Source organism: Hemibagrus wyckioides, linkage group LG11 (genome assembly GCF_019097595.1).
Source record: "Hemibagrus wyckioides isolate EC202008001 linkage group LG11, SWU_Hwy_1.0, whole genome shotgun sequence".
Taxonomy (NCBI): domain Eukaryota; kingdom Metazoa; phylum Chordata; class Actinopteri; order Siluriformes; family Bagridae; genus Hemibagrus; species Hemibagrus wyckioides.
The window spans coordinates 15,474,016-15,497,755 of NC_080720.1; the positions used below are offsets into that span (position 1 = coordinate 15,474,016).

Genomic DNA, 23,740 nt, shown 5'->3' on the forward strand with positions numbered 1-23,740 from the left:
TGATCTTTTTTATTTTACTGACTTTAGCAACCACTTCACCCCCACTACCATCAATTCATTGGTCATTTCTGCTAGTTGAAGACTTATAGTCTTTAGTTACTGTTATATCCAATTAACATTCTATACCAAACTATATACCTGATGCATATTTTACAGGACTACTCCAAATACTTTGTGCTTGGCAAAAGCTGACACTTATTTAAAAACTATTAAGGCCATGATCTCTGATTATCACTTATCGTAAGAGGGTTATGTGCTTGTCAAAAGTGCAACACTAATCATTTATTATCTTTTCATGTCCAAACAACTCATTAGATCTATCTTGAAAGATATACACAAGCACAGTAACATGCAAAAGCAACTCCAAAAAGAGTAGCAGGTACAATATAATATTTGTTCATGTCACACTCTTCATTAGATTTGCCACTAGAGGTCACTGGAGTCTTTGGAAACCGTACTTCTTACCATCAAATTGCTGATGCCAGATCAGTTTATTAATGTATTTCCTGTTGGAACAAGCAAAGAACGATCATCAATACGGCTTGCACATCTATATATCATAATATATAACCCTAAATGGCCCTATTCCAGAACCATGGGCACTGACACCAATTTGGTCCCGTTTTAATAACCTCTGATCTTCTGGGAAGACTTTCCACTAGAGTTTGGAGCATGGCTGTGGGGATGATTTGCTCATTCAGCCACCAGAGCATTAATTAATGAGGTCAGACTTGGATGTCAACCGAGGAGGCCTAGGTCACAGTCAGCATTATAATCAATCTGAATGGTGTTCAGTGGGTTTGAGGTCAGGACAGTTATGGAAAGTTCTTCCTCATCAAATTTGGCAAACCATGTCTTCATGGGCCTTGTTTTGTGCCCAGAGACATTGTCATGATGAAACATGCTTGGGCCTCTTGGTTCCTGTGAATGGGGAATCTTAATTCTACAGAATGCATAGACATTCTGGACAATTCTGACAGCAGTTATGGGGATGGCCTACATATGGGGGTCATGGTCACAAGGTTCACATACTTCTGGAAAAAATGCACTTTAAATCTATTGTGAAGATTGTGTGGTGTCAAAACTTTCAAACATTGTGTAACAATCTTGGCATTGGCAATTTTGACCTTTATCTTTGGACTTGTACCATAGGCGTAGTAGTCATTCAGTAACATTCAGTGAGTAAGAGTGAAAAGGTCAAGTATCTAGAAGTGAGACAACTAGAGAACAGGACTCAGGTGTGCCACGTGACTCACAACTCCCGTAGTCTGTACATAAACAGCCCTCTCTAAGTGCACACCCGAGGTGTCACTTTTTAAAAGATTCAGATTTAAAAATCTACGCCCACATTGCCTAAAAACTCTGCTAGTAAACATCCATGTAAAGCTTAGCTAGAGGTGGATTTGGGGCTTGAAATATTTCTGCCAGCTCCAAATACTTATTTAGATAGCTACAGCACAGATGATTATATGTTTGTCAAATAAGCACTTTCCTTACTTTTTATGTACCATCAATTAAAATCATGCATTTTTCCGCTCAATATCTGCTATAGCAAGATAAAATGTAATTATGTAATATTATAATTAGAAGTTAGCAGGTATAAGATATATTTTGATATATTATTCCTGTATATTCCTATTCTCGTTCATTACTGTTTCAATATCTGTTATTTCTATATCATTTATTGTTAAATACTGTTATTTCTATATCAATTTTTGGTGAATACAAATTGTTTTAATGAACCGTTTTCATCAGATTCTATTGTTATACTATTGTGTTGTTGTTCTATTGTTTATTAGATTCTATTGTTTTTTTTCTCTCCATATTTTAAAATTTGGTCTGTGGTGTGTTATTCCTTACTTCTTTTTTAAACACTTTATATTGAACACAAAATCCACATAGACCTACACAAATTCATTTACTCAACACATTCACAAAAATATTATATTTAAACCTATACAGAAAATAGAGACAACGGCTGTTCAATAAAATAAATTTAAAGTAGAATTGTATGTATGTCATCTTTCTGATATTACTGTAATTATTTTAAATGTTTTAATTTTTTTTAACTGTTTGCAATGAACTGGAATTTAGGATTCCAAATATATATATATATATATATATATATATATATATATATATATATATATATATATTATAAATATAAATATATGAGCAGAACATATTCAAATGCATATGTGAATAGATATTTGCCAAATTTGTGGCCCATTTCACCTAACCTTTACAGCTACATTAAACTACTAATTTACTAGAGCTTTGAATAGACTGAATTCACTGAATAGAAATGATTAAATGAGATTACTGTAGATTTTTGGAAAACCACCCCTTCCTCTTCTGGATATAAATGGAGAGTGTGAACAATATCACGTTCCTTGGAGTTTACATGACAAAAGATTTCACATGGTCCTTCACCGCCCACCTGGTGAAGAAAGCACAACAAAGGCTGTTCTTGCTACGAAACCTTAAACAGGCTAGACTTCCTACACAACTAAACAGTATGGTATGCTGGATTTACTGAGAAAAAACACAAAGAGCAAAGACTTGTGCTGGGGAGTTGAAACAGCATTGCTGTCTATCTTTGATATATATGTAAAATAATATAAATGTATATTTTATTATATTGGTTGTTTTTGAAGTTCAGTGTTTTGATATTTACAAATGACAAACATCAGCGAAGGACACCTTAATTTATTCTGCACATAAATTAAGGTATATTTGTTAAAGTTTTTGCTTTTAAAATAATCATTGTATGAGTTTTATTGTTAACAAATTGATCAGAAGCTGATAAGCCTAACTGGTACTCTTTCTACATGAAATATTACAGAATTTCATTCATTGTTAAAGCTATGTTTAGAGAAAATGCACACGTCTTGGCAACTTCTCAGTTAAATGTGTTGATTTTTTTCCAAAACAAAACGTCTATATCTTACTAGTCTTAAAGTTGAATTAATGGATGAAGAGACAGATGTCCTTTCAGGGAAGACAAGGTTTAAAATTGTGTTACCTTTGTTAACTGTGTGTATTAGACCCAATTTGTCTACAACAGAGCTGACAGATTTTCTGTTTAAAAAATTAATATATGAACAAAACAAAAAAAATTTATAACTAGTTTTAAGTATATAACTCAATCATAAGTCACACCAGTGGAAACCAGGAACGTCATGTCAATCACACCTGAGCCAGTACCAGTGAAACTTAGACAAGCCAAGAGTCTAAAACCTCACCCATTGTTGGTTGACAGCTTCTTTTAGACTTTTATGTGATGAACACTTTTCTGTTCATGTTTGGGGCATGTTAGCTAAGACTGTGCTTAGCTGTGTAAGTGAAGCCATGTGTGAATGACAGGTATTTAAAAAAAACAGTACATTTACATTACTGAATTAAACACTAATTAACAATTAAACATTACATTAAACACTAAAATTACTACATTACTACATTACACTAAAAACACTACATTCAGAACAGGAAAAAAAATAAGAACACTTTCCACTCACATATTCAATTAGTCATATAAACCATATTTTTATGTACACATATTTTAGTAGATAAAATCTCCTAAACGATTTTTGTTAAATGCAAGGCACTATGATTATGACCCAACACAATCTTTCTGTACTATCTGCTATCTGGAAGATAGTTGCATCAAGATATTTGCAATGTGTGACTTCAGCATTTGGGAGGGTTTCACTGCATGTCTGTAGTTACACAAGAAATTCTTTGGAGATTTTTGCCAAGGAGTGGCATGATGCTGATGATATAAAGGACTGGTGCGTTTACGGCTGGCAGCTTAAACAGCGAACACGGCACTGAACAATGGAAGGTAAGCTTCTTTAATTCTGTCATGAACATGTATATGTAATATGTGGTTTATCATGTATTTTTCTCTACAACATTTTCAGCTTTATGTTTGAAAATGTTTTAAAATCACCTTGTATCAATTTGTTATTCTTTGTCTACTCTGCATTTATGTGTGTGCAGGTTTGAAGCTCATGTATGCTAACCTGGAGGAAAGTCAAAACCAGGTGCAGCACAATACAGAAGGTCTGAACTCAAATGGTCTGGTAGTGAGGAGGGGACAGCCCTTTAAAATCACACTGAGCTTCAATGGACCTTATATGTCTATCAAAGATGACCTTATGCTCAGAACAGATCTATCTATGAATCCATCCAAATATGAAGGTACGAATGGATTTTATCAATCCATTTTAACTTTCTCTTTCTAAATGATCAATATTTATGTCTCACTATGTCCTTCACCTTGCCTTTCACACAGTGTTTCTTTAGACATTAAAGACCATTTAAGACCATTTAGCACTGCACTGAGAATCTGTAACTTTGGTGTTCCTCAAACAGCCACCCTACTATACACTGTCTCACTCTTTTCAATCATTCTTCCCTGCAGAAAATCTTACCTGTGACATTCCCATCAGTTCCACAAAAGTCACATCTCCATCCCAGTGGACTGCCTACTTTCAGCCTGGCATGATGGACCCCAGCACCCCTCACAAGGCTTCTGTGTGTGTCTACAGTCCACCTACAGCTATTGTGGGAGTGTATCAGCTCTATTTGGTGTCTCGCTTTGGCTCTTACAGCTGCAGGATTGGACAGATCACTCTGCTCTGTAATCCTTGGTGCACAGGTGAGTCTGGATTTTCCTTGAAGTTGCATCTCATTTAATACATATGAGGTTACACTATACAGTACACTGAACCATTCAACTGTTCTGTCTCATATTATCTATCCAAAGTTAATATGAGTAGGAAAGGTGCCACAAGATTCTGAAATTGTTTGTGTCCATACTTTTCAGATGACTCTGTCTACTTGCCTGAAGAAAATCAGAGAAAAGAGTATGTGAGGAATCGCATTGGCTTACTGTACATGGGAACAAACAATTTCATAACCAGGAGGTCATGGGATTTTGATCAGGTGAGAGAAGCTTCTGTGTGTTACTTTAAGTATTGGTAGAGGATAAGTTTGACCTTTGGTATTGAAAGAATTTCAAAATTTTGGTGTTAAAAGAATTTTTAGGGGGAAAACGAGTTATTGCTTTAATTATCAGCATGATCCATAACAGTCTATGTCACTTGAACCTGATCCTTATCATCTTTTCTTTGCTTGACTGGCTTAAGCGAGTGATCCTTATTTTTGAGCTCTGTGCAGTTCAAGCTACAAAAGTGATAACAAGCATGGATCCCTTTGTCTTTTGTTAGCATCAAGCTAGCCAGATAATTGTAATGAGTGTTGTATAATTACATCCTCAAATATGAATAAATAATATTATATACTGTACATCTGTATAGTCAGTGTTTTATGTTGATGTCACAGACGCAGTAGATTAATGTATTATCTATGTTTTCAGTATGAGAGTGGTATCCTGGACATCTGTATGATGATGCTGCAGGTGAGCAATGAACACAAGCAAAACTGGAGAAGAGATTATACTAAGCGTTTTGACCCTGTTTACATCAGCAGAGTCGTCTCAGCTATGGTGAGCAACTGCACTCCAACCTCTTCTGCTTCTCTCTCATGTCTGTCTCAGTTCTTTTTCTGTGTACTGATAGAGTTCTTTTGAGCAGGTAAATCATGATGATGACTGCGGTGTTCTGGAAGGGAACTGGAATGGGAATTATAGCAGTGGTGTCAACCCGTCAGATTGGGAAGAAAGTGGAAGCATTCTGAAACAGTGGGCCAATTCTAACTTCCGTCCTGTCCAATATGGACAGTGCTGGGTTTTTGCTGCTGTCATGTGCACTGGTACTGAATAATACAAGCATTTCGTAATGATGAGAAAGCTTTTTTGGGGAAAATGCATGCTTAAAAATCATGTCTTCATTAGTAATGAGAGTCCTGGGAATCCCGACTCGTGTGGTCACCAACTTTAACTCGGCTCATGACACTAATAAGAACATGGAGATTGAGGAGTATTACTCTGAGAAAGGGGAAAGGCTGCCTCATGGTGACAGCATCTGGTGAGTTATTAATGGTGCAGTGGTGATCACACTACTTGCATGGTCAGTTACTACATTACCTAAATTTCTTAGACTGTTATATCTTCCTTGCAGGAACTTTCACGTGTGGGTGGAGTGCTGGATGAAGAGAGAAGATCTGCCGGAAGGATATGATGGCTGGCAGGCGGTCGACCCTACTCCACAGGAGAGAAGTGATGGTCAGTCTTGTTTCCTTAGCTGAAGCATATCATGAATTTCTAGAACTTGTTATTAGTAGACATTTGTGGTAAATAGGGGTATAGCAGTTTAATTATGTCAGAACTTAATGCTGAATTACCCATCCCATTACAGGAACATTCAGATGTGGTCCTGCCCCAGTAAAAGCTATTCGGGAGTGTCGGACTGACATGAACTATGATGTCCCATTCATCTACGCTGAAGTTAATGCTGTAGTGCATAGGTACATTATGTGCCAATCACAAATATTGAGCTGCACCACTGAAACAGACAGAGTGGGTGCTCTCATATGCACCAAGGGCCTGGGATCTGACAAACCACAGGACATCACTTCTACCTACAAACACAACAAAGGTGAAATAAGAGATCAAGTAATACAGAGAGAGAGAAAGAGAGAGAGAGAGAGAGAGAGAGAGAGAGAGAGAGAAAGAGAATTTAAAATGCTTTTTGCTTGTTTTTTTTTTTTTAACTTTGTTTCTATGTAGCTAACATATCCTTTTCCCCATCATTGCAGGTTTACAGCCATTTGACAGCGTATCAGGTCAATGTAAGTCCTTAATTTTAGGTACAATCGATCCTGTCGTGTCAATTTTTTAAAAAAATTTAATATCATTATACTATGATATATATTAAGAATATAGGTAAATAATCAACAGACTTTATTAAGTATTGAATATTTTTGCTTACAGTGCCAAGAACTCCACCAACTAACTATGGTAAATTCTGTCATTCTGTGCTCTTATTTTTACTATACTGTTAATGAAAAATAACTGTTACCTTTTCATCAGTGTTATTGTTAATTGTTATTGAGATAAGACTAGTAAAATGCCTACGTTTTATATCCTTGTGCACAGAATCAGCTCGAGGTTTTTCTGTAGAGCTGAACCTTGATAAAATGCCTGTTGTTGGAGAAAATATCTGCTTCTCAGTCATTGTGACTAATCTTGACAGCGTTCAGAAGAGAGTGAGAGAATACGCCAATGCTCAGGCAAAGCGATATGACACCATTCCTTCTGATACCTTCTGGGAGGCTGATAACTTCATTGAGCTTTCTCCTTATGGAAGTATGTGTTCATGCAAGCGTGTAGAATTTATGTTTATTTGAGTTGATGTCTAAACAAGATTTAGCCTAAGTTTTAATTCAGTGAAAAATTTAATGTTTCCATATTTGGAAGATGTCTATATCACTATTAATAGAGCTACAGTCATTCATTTAATCTTGTTCCAGAGGTTTTGTCTGAGAAATGTTTATAATGAGCGAAAGTGAAAATAATGAGCAATATTACTTTGATGAAATTGTCCAATCAGTAACATTTCTGTCATATATTCTGTTATAGTAATAACTTACTGTAACCAGAACATTATTATGTTATCTGTGGTCTAACATATTTTTCTATTGCTCTTTACTCAGAGACTGTGCTACAACACCAGATCTCATACAGTCAGTATTCTGCACTGAAGAATGAACAGCTAGTCAATCTGGCAGTGGTCATAACAGATATGGCAACTGAAAAGCGACTCATAGCTTCTAAAGAGTTCAACATCAACTTCCCATTCATCCTCATACAGGTAGAAGATCCAGGCTAAAACATGTTAGAAGAAAAAGAGGTCTTTACATTGTGTACACTTTTAATTACACATTTATATGCACATCTATATAGCTTATATTATCATGAAGTAGAGCTGATACAGTAAACAAGGCAGAACTATGAATGAAAAAATCTTTATTTAACTTAAAATTATGAAGCTTTATCAACTTTATTAACAATCATTGTAAATGACTGGAAATTATCAATCATTTAAAATAAATGTTTACTTGCTGCCTGACCTTGTAACAATATCACTGTTTGTTTTGTCCAGGTTGCCGACCCAGACACTGTCACTGTGGGCAGACGCCAGGTTGCTACTGTGACATTCACCAATCTATTCTCTGTGCCGGTGAGAGGCATGTTGACTGTGGCTGGTTCAGCCCTGCTGGAGGACAAAATACACATTAAGTATGTGAAAAGCTTTCAGTTCAGTCACAGTTTACAATGCTCTTAATGAGATTCTTTCAAAATACGCATTCTTTCCTGAAGGGTCATAGAGTAGAGTGTAAAAGCAACAAAAATAAGCACTGTTGCATCTATTAAAGTTTTGTGACGTCAGCTTCTACCCTCTAAATAACTAAATAGTGCATGTCTAAATTGGTTGTGGTGACTGATTGGGAAACGTCAGTATTACAGCATAAAGCAATGCTTTATGTTCACTATGAGCTAAACCATTTAATATGGGAGACTTTTTGCATGAGACACACAAAGAAAGTGCATGTGAAATATGTTTGTAATGCAGACATACAGATTACACAGGAATGTTTGTACTGAACAAAGTTCAGGTATTGAGTCATCTTAAAGAAAGCATGGATGTTGCATTCAAACTAAATCTAACCTCTAACCTTTATACCTTGTTATCTCGGCCATTTAGCTGTTTATTTACTTTCTTCCACTTTATCCATTATATTGCCTAACTGGTAAAAAAAAAAAAAATAATTATTGACACAGAATGTATAGTAAGACCACTGTATTCATTTCTATGCTGGCTTCTTCTTCCCTGCTACAGTGTTGAACTTTTGCAGCCCAGTGAGACCATAAACACTGAGGTACGTTTTACACCAAAGAGTCCAGGAAAGAAGATGCTGTATGCTACTCTAAACCTGGATTACAACCGTGCTGTTTTCCGTGGCTACAGAACCTTTATGGTTCTGTAAACTAATATATATAACTGAGAAATTATGTGAAATTGTATTCTTTTTATTGTAGTGTTTACATAACTACAATAACAATCTACTAACTGAGATAAAAAAGTGATGTACATGTATCTATGCCATTTTAAATTTTGGTAATTTATCACATAGCTTGTATTACTTGTATTATATTTCTCTCTCTCTTTCTCTCTCTCTCTCTCTCTCTCTCTCTCTCTCTCTATATATATATATATATATATATATATATATATATATATATACACTATATTGCCAAAAGTATTCGCTCACCCATCCAAATAATCAGAATCAGGTGTTCCAATCACTTCCATGGCCACAGGTGTATAAAATCAAGCACCTAGGCATGCAGACTGTTTTTACAAACATTTGTGAAAGAATGGGTCGCTCTCAGGAGCTCAGTGAATTCCAGCGTGGAACTGTGATAGGATGCCACCTGTGCAACAAATCCAGTCGTGAAATTTCCTCGCTCCTAAATATTCCACAGTTAACTGTCAGCTGTATTATAAGAACGTGGAAGTGTTTGGGAACGACAGCAACTCAGCCACGAAGTGGTAGGCCACGTAAACTGACGGAGCGGGGTCAGTGGATGCTGAGGCGCATAGTGTGAAGAGGTCGCCAACTTTCTGCAGAGTCAATCGCTACAGACCTCCAAACTTCATGTGGCCTTCAGATTAGCTCAAGAACAGTGCGCAGAGAGCTTCATGGAATGGGTTTCCATGGCCGAGCAGCTGCATCCAAGCCATACATCACCAAGTGCAATGCAAAGCGTCAGATGCAGTGGTGTAAAGCACGCCGCCACTGGACTCTAGAGCAGTGGAGACGCGTTCTCTGGAGTGACGAATCGCGCTTCTCCATCTGGCAATCTGATGGACGAGTCTGGGTTTGGCGGTTGCCAGGAGAACGGTACTTGTCTGACTGCATTGTGCCAAGTGTAAAGTTTGGTGGAGGGGGGATTATGGTGTGGGGTTGTTTTTCAGGAGCTGGGCTTGGCCCCTTAGTTCCAGTGAAAGGAACTCTGAATGCTTCAACATACCAAGACATTTTGGACAATTCCATGCTCCCAACTTTGTGGGAACAGTTTGGAGCTGGCCCCTTCCTCTTCCAACATGACTGTGCACCAGTGCACAAAGCAAGGTCCTTAAAGACATGGATGACAGAGTCTGGTGTGGATGAACTTGACTGGCCTGCACAGAGTCCTGACCTCAACCCGATAGAACACCTTTGGGATGAATTAGAGCAGAGACTGAGAGCCAGGCCTTCTCGTCCAACATCAGTGTGTGACCTCACAAATGCGCTTCTGGAAGAATGGTTAAAAATTCCCATAAACACACTCCTAAACCTTGTGGACAGCCTTCCCAGAAGAGTTGAAGCTGTTATAGCTGCAAAGGGTGGACCGACGTCATATTGAACCCTATGGATTAGGAATGGGATGTCACTTAAGTTCATATGCGAGTCAAGGCAGGTGAGCGAATACTTTTGGCAATATAGTGTATATATATATATATATATATATATATATATATATATATATATATATATATATATATATATACACACTACCAGTCAAAAGTTTGGACACATCTTCTAATTCCATGGTCTTTCCTGATGTTTATTTCTTTCTACATTGTAAAACAATGCTAAAGGCGGCCAAAATACACAATAATGTCCTTTGAACAGTTGATATTGAGATATGTCTGCTACTGATGCTCTGTAAAGCCTTCATAACGGCTCTAATCTGAGGTGCTGTTAATTGGTGATTTCTGAGGCTGGTAACTCTAAATGAACTTCTCCTCCGCAGCAGAGGTAAATTTTGGTCTTGCTTTACTGGGATGGTCTGCATGTGAGCCAGTTTCATCATGGTGCTTGATGGGTTTTGCAAATGCACTTGACAATACTGTTCTTGTTGGTGGATGATATTTATGGCTAATAAATGAGAATTCACTGTAATTTTCTGCCTCCATAATATCCCATAGTAGGCAGAAACAGGCATGCAAGTAAGAATCTGAAAACAAAACTACTGCAAGAATACCTCTTTATCATGATCTTTAATCATGAGAACTTGGCAAACAAGACTGCTGTTAAAACTGTTTAAACCATAGGAAACATTAAAAAAAATTTAGCCAGTAGAGGGCATTATGCTTCTTTTATTAACCAGCACAGTCCCCCAGGCACAGGCCCCAAACTCATACCTTGAACTACCCACAAAAAGTTCCTGCCCAAATACAGTACGACAAAACTGAGTCTATGTAATTAGCTGCAATGTTTAGGAAGAGTACCATTAGGACAGGTCACCGGACCACTGAACCATAACCTGTAAGTGTTTATAGAAAAGACTTTTACTAAATATTCAGTGACATATATTTGGTTTGAGGATAAAAATGTATGCTTGAGTGCTGTACAAATAACTGTCATCCAATTCAGGGTGTATTCCTGCTTTGCTCTTAAAGATAGGCTCCAGATCTTCCACAAGCCCCACCAGAATTAAGCAGTAACTGAAAATGAATGAAAGAATCAATGTTCAAAGGAGCATATTGACCCTGTTAGTACTTTAGCCATTGCAGAAAAGAAATACAAGATTGGCTTCTGTGGGAATTAACTGCTTTATCCTCGGTCTGAGCCAAAAGAATCCCCCCATCCGCTTTTTCTCTCTCTAAGGTAATGCTTTTGTGTGTGTGTCATGTTCTGTTGGCAAGAGATGCAGCTATTATTGATTGGTAGCTGGATAATGAAAAGAGCACAGTTCAGTGCACATTGCAGTTTCTTTCTCTTCCTTCACTAAATCTGTCACATTCCCTTCTGCCATGAACTAGCCAGTCACTGATGAATGTCACTCATCTACAGATCAACATTGCCTAACAGAGCATGACTGTAATGAACCTTCAGTAGAGTGTTTGCCGATCTTGTTTACCATGAATTCTCAGTGGACATATGAATACATTTGTTTTACCCACAAGTGTGAACAATACTGTATATAGGGAGCTAAAGGTTACAGCTTTAAGGCTGCAACATGAGAACTATTAACACTTCTCAGTGCACATTGCATTCAGAACTGATTTGTTTTTCGTATGCAGAGAGGTGTGTAGTACATAGGTGTGCTACATGAGAAACAATGATCCATAACTATACATGTACAGTATATGCATGGCTGAGGGAATATGAGAATACCAAGAATAATGGTATGCCAGAAACACTGAGCTGGCCATATATAATGTGCATTTAACCAACACATTTCATTTTTGCAGTGACGATAAATGCTAAATGATTAAAGAGATTGAGATTGAGATGGAGGAGTAATTTGTAGTAATGCATGCACACAAGTGCCTGATATGTGTTAAGGCAGAAGACATCTAATGCATCTATTATTCACACAACAAATATGATGGCATAAATTTACTATTTACGTGATGTGGTTGGCTGGATTTCATGATAGCAGTTTTTATGTATCATGCCATAAAAATAATACATGCCAAGGGTATTTTTCTCCCTAAGGGTAAAGTCAAAATGGAAGTCATCTAGTTGTCTTTGCCTAATAGAAGTGTCATGTTTTCTAATTACTATTTGATATACTATCTTTTGTATTTTGCACACACATGCACACACAGACAAATGTTACTAACTTTGTTAGAATAAGAGGTTTGACTTTCATGCTTCATGTCCAAGCAGAACACAACACTGACACTCCCACGTTCTATGATAAAGCCTGTAGGATACACAATAATAAGTTAGACTTTTTCGAACACTGGTGCAATAGTATGACTGGCCTGCAAAATCAAACCTCAGTCCTATCAATTAATTATAGGATTACTTGAAACAGCAGATTTATGACATTCATGGCTTCCTCACCTGACAGGATTGGCAGTGTTACTTAGCAAACAAGGTGACTGAGTTGAAGATGAAAGATTGTCTTCTAAATAACTGTTTGCAAATAGTTTTTTATTTAATCAAAATAATAACCTATTTAAATAACTTAATCATGGTGGGGGCACTTTGCTAGTTAGCTACTGAAAAAAAATGCAAAGCAACTATAAAACAGCTTATTAGCTAACATCTATTAGCTTTAACCTGCATCTAATTATTATTAAACCCATTAGCTTCAAAAACAATAAACCTAATACAATAAAGTTGTTAATTTACAATTAAGTTGTTAATCTCTTTATATACCATAATGTGTTTACTTCTTGAATTAGAAGATGTAAATGCACTGCTTGAACAATAGTTCTGGCTGTAACATAAATGGTTTATAGTAATGCACACTTTCTAATGCGTTATTGTTTCTATAGTAACATCTCATTCACAATTACTTGTACGGTATACACTCCACATAGCCTAATACTAATGAAACCTATTTCAAAAAGTGCTGCTATTAAACAAAGTAAAACACACTGGCTGCAATTTACCACCTCTTCAGGACCTGTACACTTCCAGGACCCCAGAGCAGGCAGTTAAGATTGTGGCTGACCCCTCTCACCTTGGATGCAATCTTTTTGATGAACCCCCCTCCTTCAGGAGTCTGCACTCCATCAAGACAAAAACCTCACGCCATAAAATCAGTTTCTTCAGATCAGCAACTGGCCTCATCAGCAATATGCAGGAGCCGACATGATCTCTTATCTGCCTACATGGACGTTAACACATAAACCCCCTTTGTTGTGTTCATATGCATTACATATGACTCAGACAGCCGTACTGCACCATATCTTATCTTACTACCTCAAACTGCGAGCATTTGTCCTGGTCCTCTAATGTACAGTTAATGTTTTTATCTGTACTGAATGTAGCATTTGTAATTTAGCATTTGCCCTGGTTCATTTTTATGCACTATAATACTACAATCTCATACACTTTTTTCCTTTTGCTTAAAATTCTTAGATTTTTCTTTTATATTTTTATGTATTTTCTCATTGTTTGCCATCCTTGCTAACTATGCACCAATAAACCATAGCGGATTCATTGTACATGTAATACCCACAGTACTTGGCAATAAAGCTGATCCTGATTCTGATTATTAACTTAAAAAGAGAGAAAGCACGAAAGACTGCCTAGTGCATTTTGTTGCAGATTGCCTGACCGAAGGATGTTCAATGTTTATGATTTTGGATTGTAAATAAAGCTGTCTTATCCTGTACTTGTGTCCGTCTCTGCCATCGTAACATTGTTTATAGCTGATATAGTGCTATTTCTTACAAATTATTTCTCGTACAATCTGGACAAGGACATCATCAGCACAAAAAAAAAAAAGAAAGCTGAAGATCAATTCCAATCTGAATTGTTTTTAAACACAGATCTGGCTTGCATTAGATGGGCATTGATTTTAACCAGTGTTTCAGCCTTGTGAGATGTGAGCCTGCACTGTACTGGAGTCTCTGTACACTATGTTTTGAATTGAATAGTAGGTTCTGTTACAATATTATTTTTTGCAAGTACATAAGATTTGAATGAAGTGAGGTAGTGGGCTGTATTTGATAGCATTCTTCCACAAAGTATGCTAAATGCAATATTCAAAATTGATCATTAAATATTACCACATCAGCTTTATTTTTATTTCTTCTGTTATGCCTGCATTTTTTCTTGCAATGAAGTAAGTGAAAGATTGTCTGCTTTTGCGTTGGGGTAGCGTACGTGTCTGAGCAATCAGATCATCTCCAAGCTCTTATTTTGAACATGAATAGGTTAGTGAGCTGTCAGATACAACTGTCTGATTAAAACTTATCCTGTCTCACTTCTTCTAAGAAAGCTGCCCTGCTGCTTGTGCTACTCAGTTGTGGTGACCAAATATAAATGTAATGTATAATGTAATTATGCACACCCCAATATTGTAAACATTAAAATAGCTACCAAAAATGATGATAGATCAGTTATTGCTTTTTACTGAGTAGTAGGTTCTGTGAACTGATACAATATTATTTTTTGGAAGTTCATAATGGCTGAATGAAATGAGGCAGTGGGCTGTATATGATGACTGAGTTGATGACCTGAGAGCTGATATAAGGACCCAACTGAGTCATGTTTTATAAGGTTGTAATGAAGATCTAATTAATAGGTTGATGGGTTGATTAATACCTATCAACTGCTGTACTATATTTCATATTTCACTATAAAAATGATAGCAGATTCATTACCTCAAGCTCCATACAAAAAATATATTGCAATAGAGAGAAATATTTTTCTTATTTGTGTTTGTTTGATGATGCTTTATCATGAAATAACAATTTTACCACATATAAGCATTAGTGAGGTGGCATGGTGGCTTAGTGGTTAGCCTCACACCTCCAGCGTCCTGGGTTCAAGTCTCGCTCCCGCTCACTGTGTGTGTGGAGTTTGCATGTTCTCCCTGTTCTTGGTGGGTTTCCTCCCACAATCCAAAAACATGCTTGGACAGGCTGATTGGAGTCTCTAAATTGCCGAGAGTGTGTGTGCCCTGCGATGGGTTGGTGTATTCTGCCTTGATGCCCAGTGACTCCTGAGATAGGCACAGGCTCCCTGTGACCTGAGTATAGATCGGATAAGTGGTACAGACAATGAAATAAAAAAATAAGCATTAGTTTAGGAAGGTCTACATTTTGTGTATTTTCTCTTAGTTAATCAACTTCATATCATATCATTTGCACATTGCATGTCCAAGAATGCTATTAAAAATTGGTGAAACCCAGTCATTTTATATTATTGGCATAAATGAATGAATATGAAATAAAGTAAGGCAAATAAAAACAGTCAGTCAATTACAACAAAATAAATTCTACATATAAACCGAGGACAGGACAGGCCAGTCTGTCTGCAAAGAGTCATCGACTATAAAAGAATGCCTCAGCTGATGGAAGATTAATGTTACTCTTATGAGAGGTTGTTTAAAGACCAGTATGACTGCTTTTGAAGAATGAAATCTGGCTTACAAATCAGATCTTTTTGCCACAATATCTTCTTTTCACACTGTGCAACAGTTCCAGCATATCAGCCAAGACACTTAAAAGAATTTAAAAATAGCAGTGTTTCCCTGTGCTTGGTGTGCATGATCACGTTGTAGATACATTGCAGATCTTTTTTTCTCCTCCTTTCTCATGTCACGCTATTTTCTTTTCACTCCACTTTCACATCTAATGCACCTTTTGTTTAATTTGTCTCTACATTTCAACCCGTTTAATATGCACCAAAGTGAATCAAAATAACTTCCTTTTTGCGTTTTCTTTCAATATTCCATTTCACATTTTCAGTGATCTATGCATTTGAACTTTTATGAAGTATTTTAGGCATCACTAGATGTAAATGAGCTGTGTCTGGAACATGCGTTGCACTTTACAATTCATTTGCATGCAAGAACAAAGAAAAATTGTCTTTGTGAAACGTTTGTAAATCCAGTGGAACACTTTAGTTCAGGTTGGAATACCCAAACATTTACACCAAGCTTTACTAAAAGATTCATTAATGAAACCTGTGCCCTCTTTGTAAGATAGTCTTTCTTTCCCTGTGAGTAGTTTAACCCATAATGAGCTCGTTTTAACATTTTTTGCTTTACTTTAAAAACACAAAACTCTAAATCTCTTTACATACAATCAGCAGATCCTGACACGCACATGCACATACACTTTCTTTAGCAACCTTCAGTAACAGCATATTAAATATAGGATACAAATTACTGTAATATATTCAAATTCAGAGCATTTCTGGTTGTCAGATCATTGGTATTTATTTAGTTGAAATGTAAGGATCAGTGATGTGAGTGCTAAACACGAGTTCCTGCTTCTCTTCACTGCTCACTTAAAACGGCTCAAATGAAACAATGCGACATTCATGGTATACAGATAACAATATCTGTCTGACAAACAGTGCTGTCCCCTGTATTTCAGTGAATGCATGGAAAAATAGCATTCTCCTGCAAAATATACTAAATACAATATTCAAAATTGGTCATTAAATATTACCACTTCACCTTTATTTTTATTTCTTCTGTTACGCATTTTTTCTGGTATTGAAGAAGTAAGTAAGAGAACCTGTTTTTGTGTAAGAAAGGTTTTGTAGAGGGATATTATTAATGTCATTGACACTCTTGCTGCTTGTGCAAACAGATAGCTGACCTGTAGTTATGCACACCATATCATATTATTACTGAAAACATTAAAATAGCTACTAAAATTTAAAAAATAACTATAGAAGACTATATAGAGGAGAAAATTGTGAACTGATTTGTGCTTGCTTTGGGTTTAACACTAGTGTTTGTTTATACCGGTTTCACATCAGTGCATAAGGCTGTGGAAGAGCACTTATATTTTTGAGCAAACAAACAAATCCATCAGATTTCCATCAACAAGCAAAAGGACCAGTCATTTGCTTTAATTTTCTAAATGTAACTGGAAATTATCATTTTACACATGATTCCTATTTTGGAGAGATAAAGTGTATAAACTAGGCCTCAGTCTTGTAGCATACACTTTCTGCATGTTACTGTCTGCTAAGATTGGGCACCATTTTTGAAGCTGAATACAAACAGATTTATTTGGAAAAATGTTCATATCTTTCTAATGCTCTGGAGTGTGGATATGTTTAGAAGAATAACTAATCTAAATCTCAACTGTTGTGCATTCTAACCTACAATTATAACCTGTGAGCAATAAGAAAGAATGCAAGATATATTTTGTGTACACATATTTCACTATAAAATGATTGATTGAGTCACTGGAGCTCCATACAAAATATACATATATTTTTCCCTTGTGTTTGTTTGATGATGCTTTATTGTAAAATAACACTTAAACAGTTTGTAAGCATTAATGTGATATTTCACACCTAATGCACATTTTGTGTAATTTATCTCTACATTTTGACCTTTTCAGGTGTCATTACACTGCTCACTATTTTTATTGGCACACAAGTCAGTCTAAATAACTTCCGCTTCAGTCTTTCTGCCTTTTCTTTCACAATTTATTTCACATTTTCAGTGATCTGTGCATTTGAACTTTTATTTATTTATTTAAACATGAGTTCCTGCTTCGCTTCACTGCTCACTTAAAATGTCTCAAATAAAACAATGTGACATTCATGGTATACAGATTACAATACTGTATCTGTCTGACAAACAGTCCTGTCCCCTGTGTTTTAGTGAATAGGTGGAAAAATAGCATTCTTCTGAAATATATATTAAATACAATATTTAAAATTGATCATTAAATATCACCACTTCAACTATATTTTTATTTCTTCTGCTTGCATTTTTACTTCTTGCAACCTGTTTTCGTGTCGGGTCAGCTACGCCTGTCTGAGCAATCAGATCATTTCCAATCTCTTATTTGTGCATCTGGGTGTGGTAGTGAGGGCTGTCAGATACAACTGTCTGATTAATACTTATCCTGTCCTATCTTTTTCACTTTTTGTAAGAAAGGTTTTGTCATTGTCGCCTTGCTGCTCGTGCTATTCCATTAAATCAGATAGCTGACCTGTCATTATCTACACCATATCATACTATTACTGAAAATATTAAAATAGCTAAAAAAAGAAAAATTATAGAACAGTTATCACGTATGCCAGTGGTCATGAACTTTGACATATTCACATCGAAAAATTGAAAAATCAGGAAAAAGGGCACTGAAAGTGAGAGACAAGGAGAAAGAAGAAATAAATAAACCAAGAGAGTGAAAGACAGAAAGAGAGCAAGAGTGTGAGAAAAAAAAGCCAAATGCCATAATGAGATATTGATTTATTTACTGACAGTAGGAAGTCCTATGGTGTGATTGAAAAGGCCGACCCCATCTTTAACCCCAGTTTTCCTCATCGACCGATATTACATATGCCACATAGTCTTAGACCTGGATTGGTGAAGCAGTATCATCTCTCCTGAGAAGTTGATGTCCCATAAACAATAATTTGTAACACTTCTCTAGCATGAAATACGGATTTCCATTAAAAGTACAAATTTATGTGAGGTTGAGTTGAATAATTGAAGAATCTAAGGATATACCTGTGCCAAACCTGTATAAGGTTTCAGTCCCAGTTTTGCAGTCTTGTGTAGTGCCATAATTCATTGAATACTGGATATATTCTTCTGGTTCCTGCTTGCACCATTGCACAAACATCCTGTATGGTCACATGATAGTGAAGCAGTGTAAAATTATTCCTTTTCTCATTTATATATAACACTAAAAAGCAATCATGTTAGCTGATGGTTTAGATGCAGTAGTGGGCATCACAAACATTAATGGTGCAATGATGAGCAATGAGAATTATAAACATTAAAATATATAAATATGTTAAATAAACTCCATAACACATACAAGGTAGTCACCCACATAACCCCCAGTGGATTATGCACAAAATAATTTTATTGTTATTCTAATGGCTAGTTTTACTCTATTGTGCACGCTGCAAACTGCAAAACCAAAAATTATAATGTCTTGCTTTCATCATTCATTAACCCATGTTTTTTAATTTCTGCTGCTGTTACTCTGATTTACAACTTGTTTTTTGTTGGTGTTTTGTTGTTTTTTGAATTTCTGTATTTAGATTGTTACCATGGTAACAACATTTTGAATGATGGTCAATAGCAACTAGCTAAAGAGGGCATTTTACAGACCTAACACAGAACATACACAACATTTATTTATTTATTTATTTATTTATTTATTTATTTATTTATTTATTTATTTATTTATTTATTTAAGTTTTATTTATTTATTGGTAAAAAATAACAATATGATGATTTGGAAACACTACAGCAAATGTAATTGATACTATATCACAAAGTTGTCTTCTTTAAGTATATTAATTAAAAAAATCTTATGTATCAGCAAGTGTATCAGTATCTTGTTGGAGTATCTTTAAAAATGAGTCACATAAGTATTTTGGCTTGTTGATCCTATGAAGAGGCAGCTCTCTTGGGCTTGCGCCTTTGTCGTGAACTGACAGGGTCACGGTGCTGACTGATGATGTGTCTTTCTGGCACAGACGGGCATGGGCTGACGGATGGCCAGTGCTGCATGCTGGCACAAACACAGCTCACCAGGCAGAAATGAAGGATGCTGGGGCTAATTTTAAACACCGTAAACTAAATTGTTCAAGCCGACCTCTCCCACAGCAAGAAGTGGGGCACAGCTGACTGACTAAGATAACCAAGATTCTTGTAGCAAACCTGACTAGGGAAAGGTGTGAGGATCCATGTGCATGTCCATATTAAACACAAAATGTGCACAAAAATGGACAGGTCATATGGTCAGGTCACATGCACTCAAAGTCTTCGAAACTTCAGAGTAGGCAAAATCTGGATCTGCCTGATCCATTCTAATGCTCTGTGTCAGTTTGGAGTTTCCTTAAACTGAGAAACCCATGCTGCTCTTGAGGAAACACCCAGATGGATGGTCTAATTATTACTGTGGACAGGATACTGTACCACACAGATACTCTAAAGATGGCCATGGTTAGCCAAATGATTGCACTTAATAAAATCAGTTTATGCCCAAATATCATTCATTACTCAGTGCTTCACTTAGATAATATAGATTTAAATCTTATAAAGAAAATAAATATGACTATATTATGCTTATATTGAGGATCCTTTCAATATATTCAGTACTGTTTGTCTCCAGAGCATGCAGTTGTGAAAGTGTAATATCTAATAATAACATTATCCAGCATCAGAAGAGGATGGGTTGCTTTTTGAGGCTGGCTGCTCTGAAGGTTGCTTCCTCATCTCATCTCAAGGAACTTGCCAATTTCACCTCTGGCTTGCTCATTAAAGATCCAAATCTAAAAGTATGTACAGATTTTTGTAAAGATGCTTTGTTTTCCTGTCTATTGTAATAATTTTTATGTAAATAAAATTGAGTTGATCAAGGTGAATTGAATTCAATTGATCTGGATAATCCAAAAGATAAAACATCAAATAGCTAAAAGTTTACACTTTTCAAGGCAGTCAGGATAACATGGTTCAGAAATGACATGAATAGTAAATAGTGGTAAGATTTACTAAAAGAGAGACATTTTGAAAACCATGTCCTTACAGGAAGTGAACGTCAAAACTCAGAACTCAGGTTACACTGACCTCTGGTGGCAGGGAAGGGTTCTATCCTGAGCTACACTATATTGCCAAAAGTATTCGCTCACCTGCCTTGACTCGCATATGAACTTAAGTGACATCCCATTCCTAATCCATAGGGTTCAATATGACGTCGGTCCACCCTTTGCAACTATAACAGCTTCAACTCTTCTGGGAAGGCTGTCCAGAAGGTTTAGGAGTGTGTTTATGGGAATTTTTGACCATTCTTCCGGAAGCGCATTTGTGAGGTCAAACACTGATGTTGGACGAGAAGGCCTGGCTCTCAGTCTCCGCTCTAATTCATCCCAAAGCTGTTCTATCGGGTTGAGGTCAGGACTCTGTGCAGGCCAGTCAAGTTTATCCACACCAGACTCATCCATCCATGTCATCCATGTCCTTATGGACCTTGCTTTGTTCCCTGGTGCACAGTCATGTTGGAAGAGGAAGGGGCCAGCTCCAAACTGTTCCCACAAAGTTGGGAGCATGGAATTGTCCAAAATGTCTTGGTATGCTGAAGCATTCAGAGTTCCTTTCACTGGAACTAAGGGGCCAAGCCCAGCTCCTGAAAAACAACCCCACACCATAATTCCCCCTCCACCAAACTTTACACTTGGCACAATGCAATCAGACAAGTACCGTTCTCCTGGCAACCGCCAAACCCAGACTCGTCCATCAGATTGCCAGATGGAGAAGCGCGATTCGTCACTCCAGAGAACGCGTCTCCACTGCTCTAGAGTCCAGTGGCGGCGTGCTTTACACCACTGCATCCGACGCTTTGCATTGCACTTGGTGATGTATGGCTTGGATGCAGCTGCTCGGCCATGGAAACCCATTCCATGAAGCTCTCTGCGCACTGTTCTTGAGCTAATCTGAAGGCCACATGAAGTTTGGAGGTCTGTAGCGATCGACTCTGCAGAAAGTTGGCGACCTCTTCGCACTATGCGCCTCAGCATCCGCTGACCCCGCTCCGTCAGTTTACGTGGCCTACCACTTCGTGGCTGAGTTGCTGTTGTTCCCAAACACTTCCACGTTCTTATAATACAGCTGACAGTTGACTGTGGAATATTTAGGAGCGAGGAAATTTCACGACTGGATTTGTTGCACAGGTGACATCCTATCACAGTTCCACGCTGGAATTCACTGAGCTCCTGAGAGCGACCCATTCTTTCACAAATGTTTGTAAAAACAGTCTGCATGCCTAGGTGCTTGATTTTATACACCTGTGGCCATGGAAGTGATTGGAACACCTGATTCTGATTATTTGCATGGGTGAGCGAATACTTTTGGCAATATAGTGTATTTTAACTGCATAACCCCACACATCCCCTACAAGCATTTCTCACATTTCAACAATTGACATTCAAAATAGCATTAAATGCTAAGACCATGTGTAAATATGTTGTGTTTTACCACCTACACATTGCTATATTTAGGTAAGTTTGTGCTTGTATGTGTTTCTCAGCATAAGTGTGTCAGCATAGTGTGTGTCAACGGTGACAAGCACCTTCTTCAAGCACATCAATGTCCTGTGGTAGTGCTGGACTGGCAATACTTTGTAAGTTGTCTACATGTGCATTTCTGTATTCTAACAGACTCAAGGAGAGGTCTTTATTTTCAGTATGTGTCTTGTCAAGAACATACCTGGTTATTTTCACCACTTTTTTTTCCACAAGGCCATTGCTTTGGGCTTGAAGTGATATATGAATGAAATCCCATGCTGCTACAAAATGCCAGAATCTTGTGAACTATACTGGGTGGCATTGTCTGAGACATTCTCAGTAGTGGTGGATTAAAGTCTCCTGTAGTAGGCATATCCCATATAAATAGGTCTCTACCTGTAACTAGCCATGGATTTCCTGTGATGGGATGTATGGATCATTCTATTTGGAATGGATTTTGTGTTGTTGGAGACAAACAAGACACTTCTTAGCAATATGGTGAAAACAGTAGATTCTTGACCCTTTTGATTTTCACCATACCTGTGTGCTCAGGTTTTCTGATCTCAGTGCTTGCAGAACAATTGGCTTTTGGAGATCTTATCACTGTAGTTCCAGTGTTCCAGTAGTTCTGCAATGGCTGACAGACATTTTTCCTTGCTTTGTGCTGTTCTATTTGTACTATTTGCTGGGGCCTGGCAAGTTATGTGTCCAGTTATGTGTTTCAGAGAGTTTGTTTACTTGAAGATTCCTCATGAATCAATTAATCATATGATCATCAGATCATTATGTTTCATTGTTTTTGTAGATTACAGGTGGGTGATAGGTTCATGAGAGATGACAAAATTGCTGGATTTTCTGGTTAATGCCTGTGTTGTACACTTCTGTCCTTACTCAGAGAAGAAGATTGCAGCACCATTCCCCGACTTTTTATGATTCATTGGGTCTTTGAACATCAACCTGGTGTGAAATCTTTTCCAAGTAATCTGTAAGTTGAACGAATTCCAGAGCACCTCGGAATCCATCCTTCAAATTGGTGTTTTCTCTGTTTCACATAGGTATGATAGGCTAAGCTATCTGAACTGATGCTAGTGTTACCTGACAGAAATAAAGCTCAGATACAGGAAGTTATGAGTTGCTGTGTCTTTACATATATACAAGCAAAAGTGCAACAATGCCAGCACATTACTGTATCAGAGGAATGCTGTGTCCTCCAGGGTAGCTCAGCTCTAGGTGTGATTTCCTGAGCAGACAAAGAAACAGGTTTGTATAAAGATAAATGGAAAGTGGGAGAGATATTGTGAGTCTCTGCCTCAGG

At 37.1% G+C, this 23,740-nt stretch overlaps 1 protein-coding gene across 1 annotated transcript; it reads left to right on the top strand.

Annotated features, from left to right (window-relative positions):
• The first annotated feature begins 3,761 nt into the window (after positions 1-3,761).
• On the top strand, positions 3,762-9,184 carry tgm5l (transglutaminase 5, like). The gene is made up of 15 exons (XM_058402227.1): positions 3,762-3,844; positions 4,003-4,203; positions 4,427-4,663; positions 4,832-4,950; positions 5,384-5,512; positions 5,601-5,778; positions 5,861-5,993; positions 6,087-6,190; positions 6,324-6,563; positions 6,724-6,756; positions 6,899-6,925; positions 7,064-7,273; positions 7,621-7,778; positions 8,070-8,206; positions 8,808-9,184. The coding sequence occupies exons 1-15, from the start codon at positions 3,838-3,840 to the stop codon at positions 8,953-8,955; spliced, it is 2,061 nt and encodes a 686-aa protein (XP_058258210.1). The 5' UTR covers positions 3,762-3,837; the 3' UTR covers positions 8,956-9,184.
• Positions 9,185-23,740: the final 14,556 nt, after the last annotated feature.

Bases quoted from the DNA above. Each gene is read 5' to 3' on its own strand.
- tgm5l (XM_058402227.1), top strand. The intron at 4,664-4,831 runs GTGAGTCTGGAT...CATACTTTTCAG, and splicing joins CTGTAATCCTTGGTGCACAG to ATGACTCTGTCTACTTGCCT. The intron at 7,274-7,620 runs GTATGTGTTCAT...CTCTTTACTCAG, and splicing joins TGAGCTTTCTCCTTATGGAA to AGACTGTGCTACAACACCAG.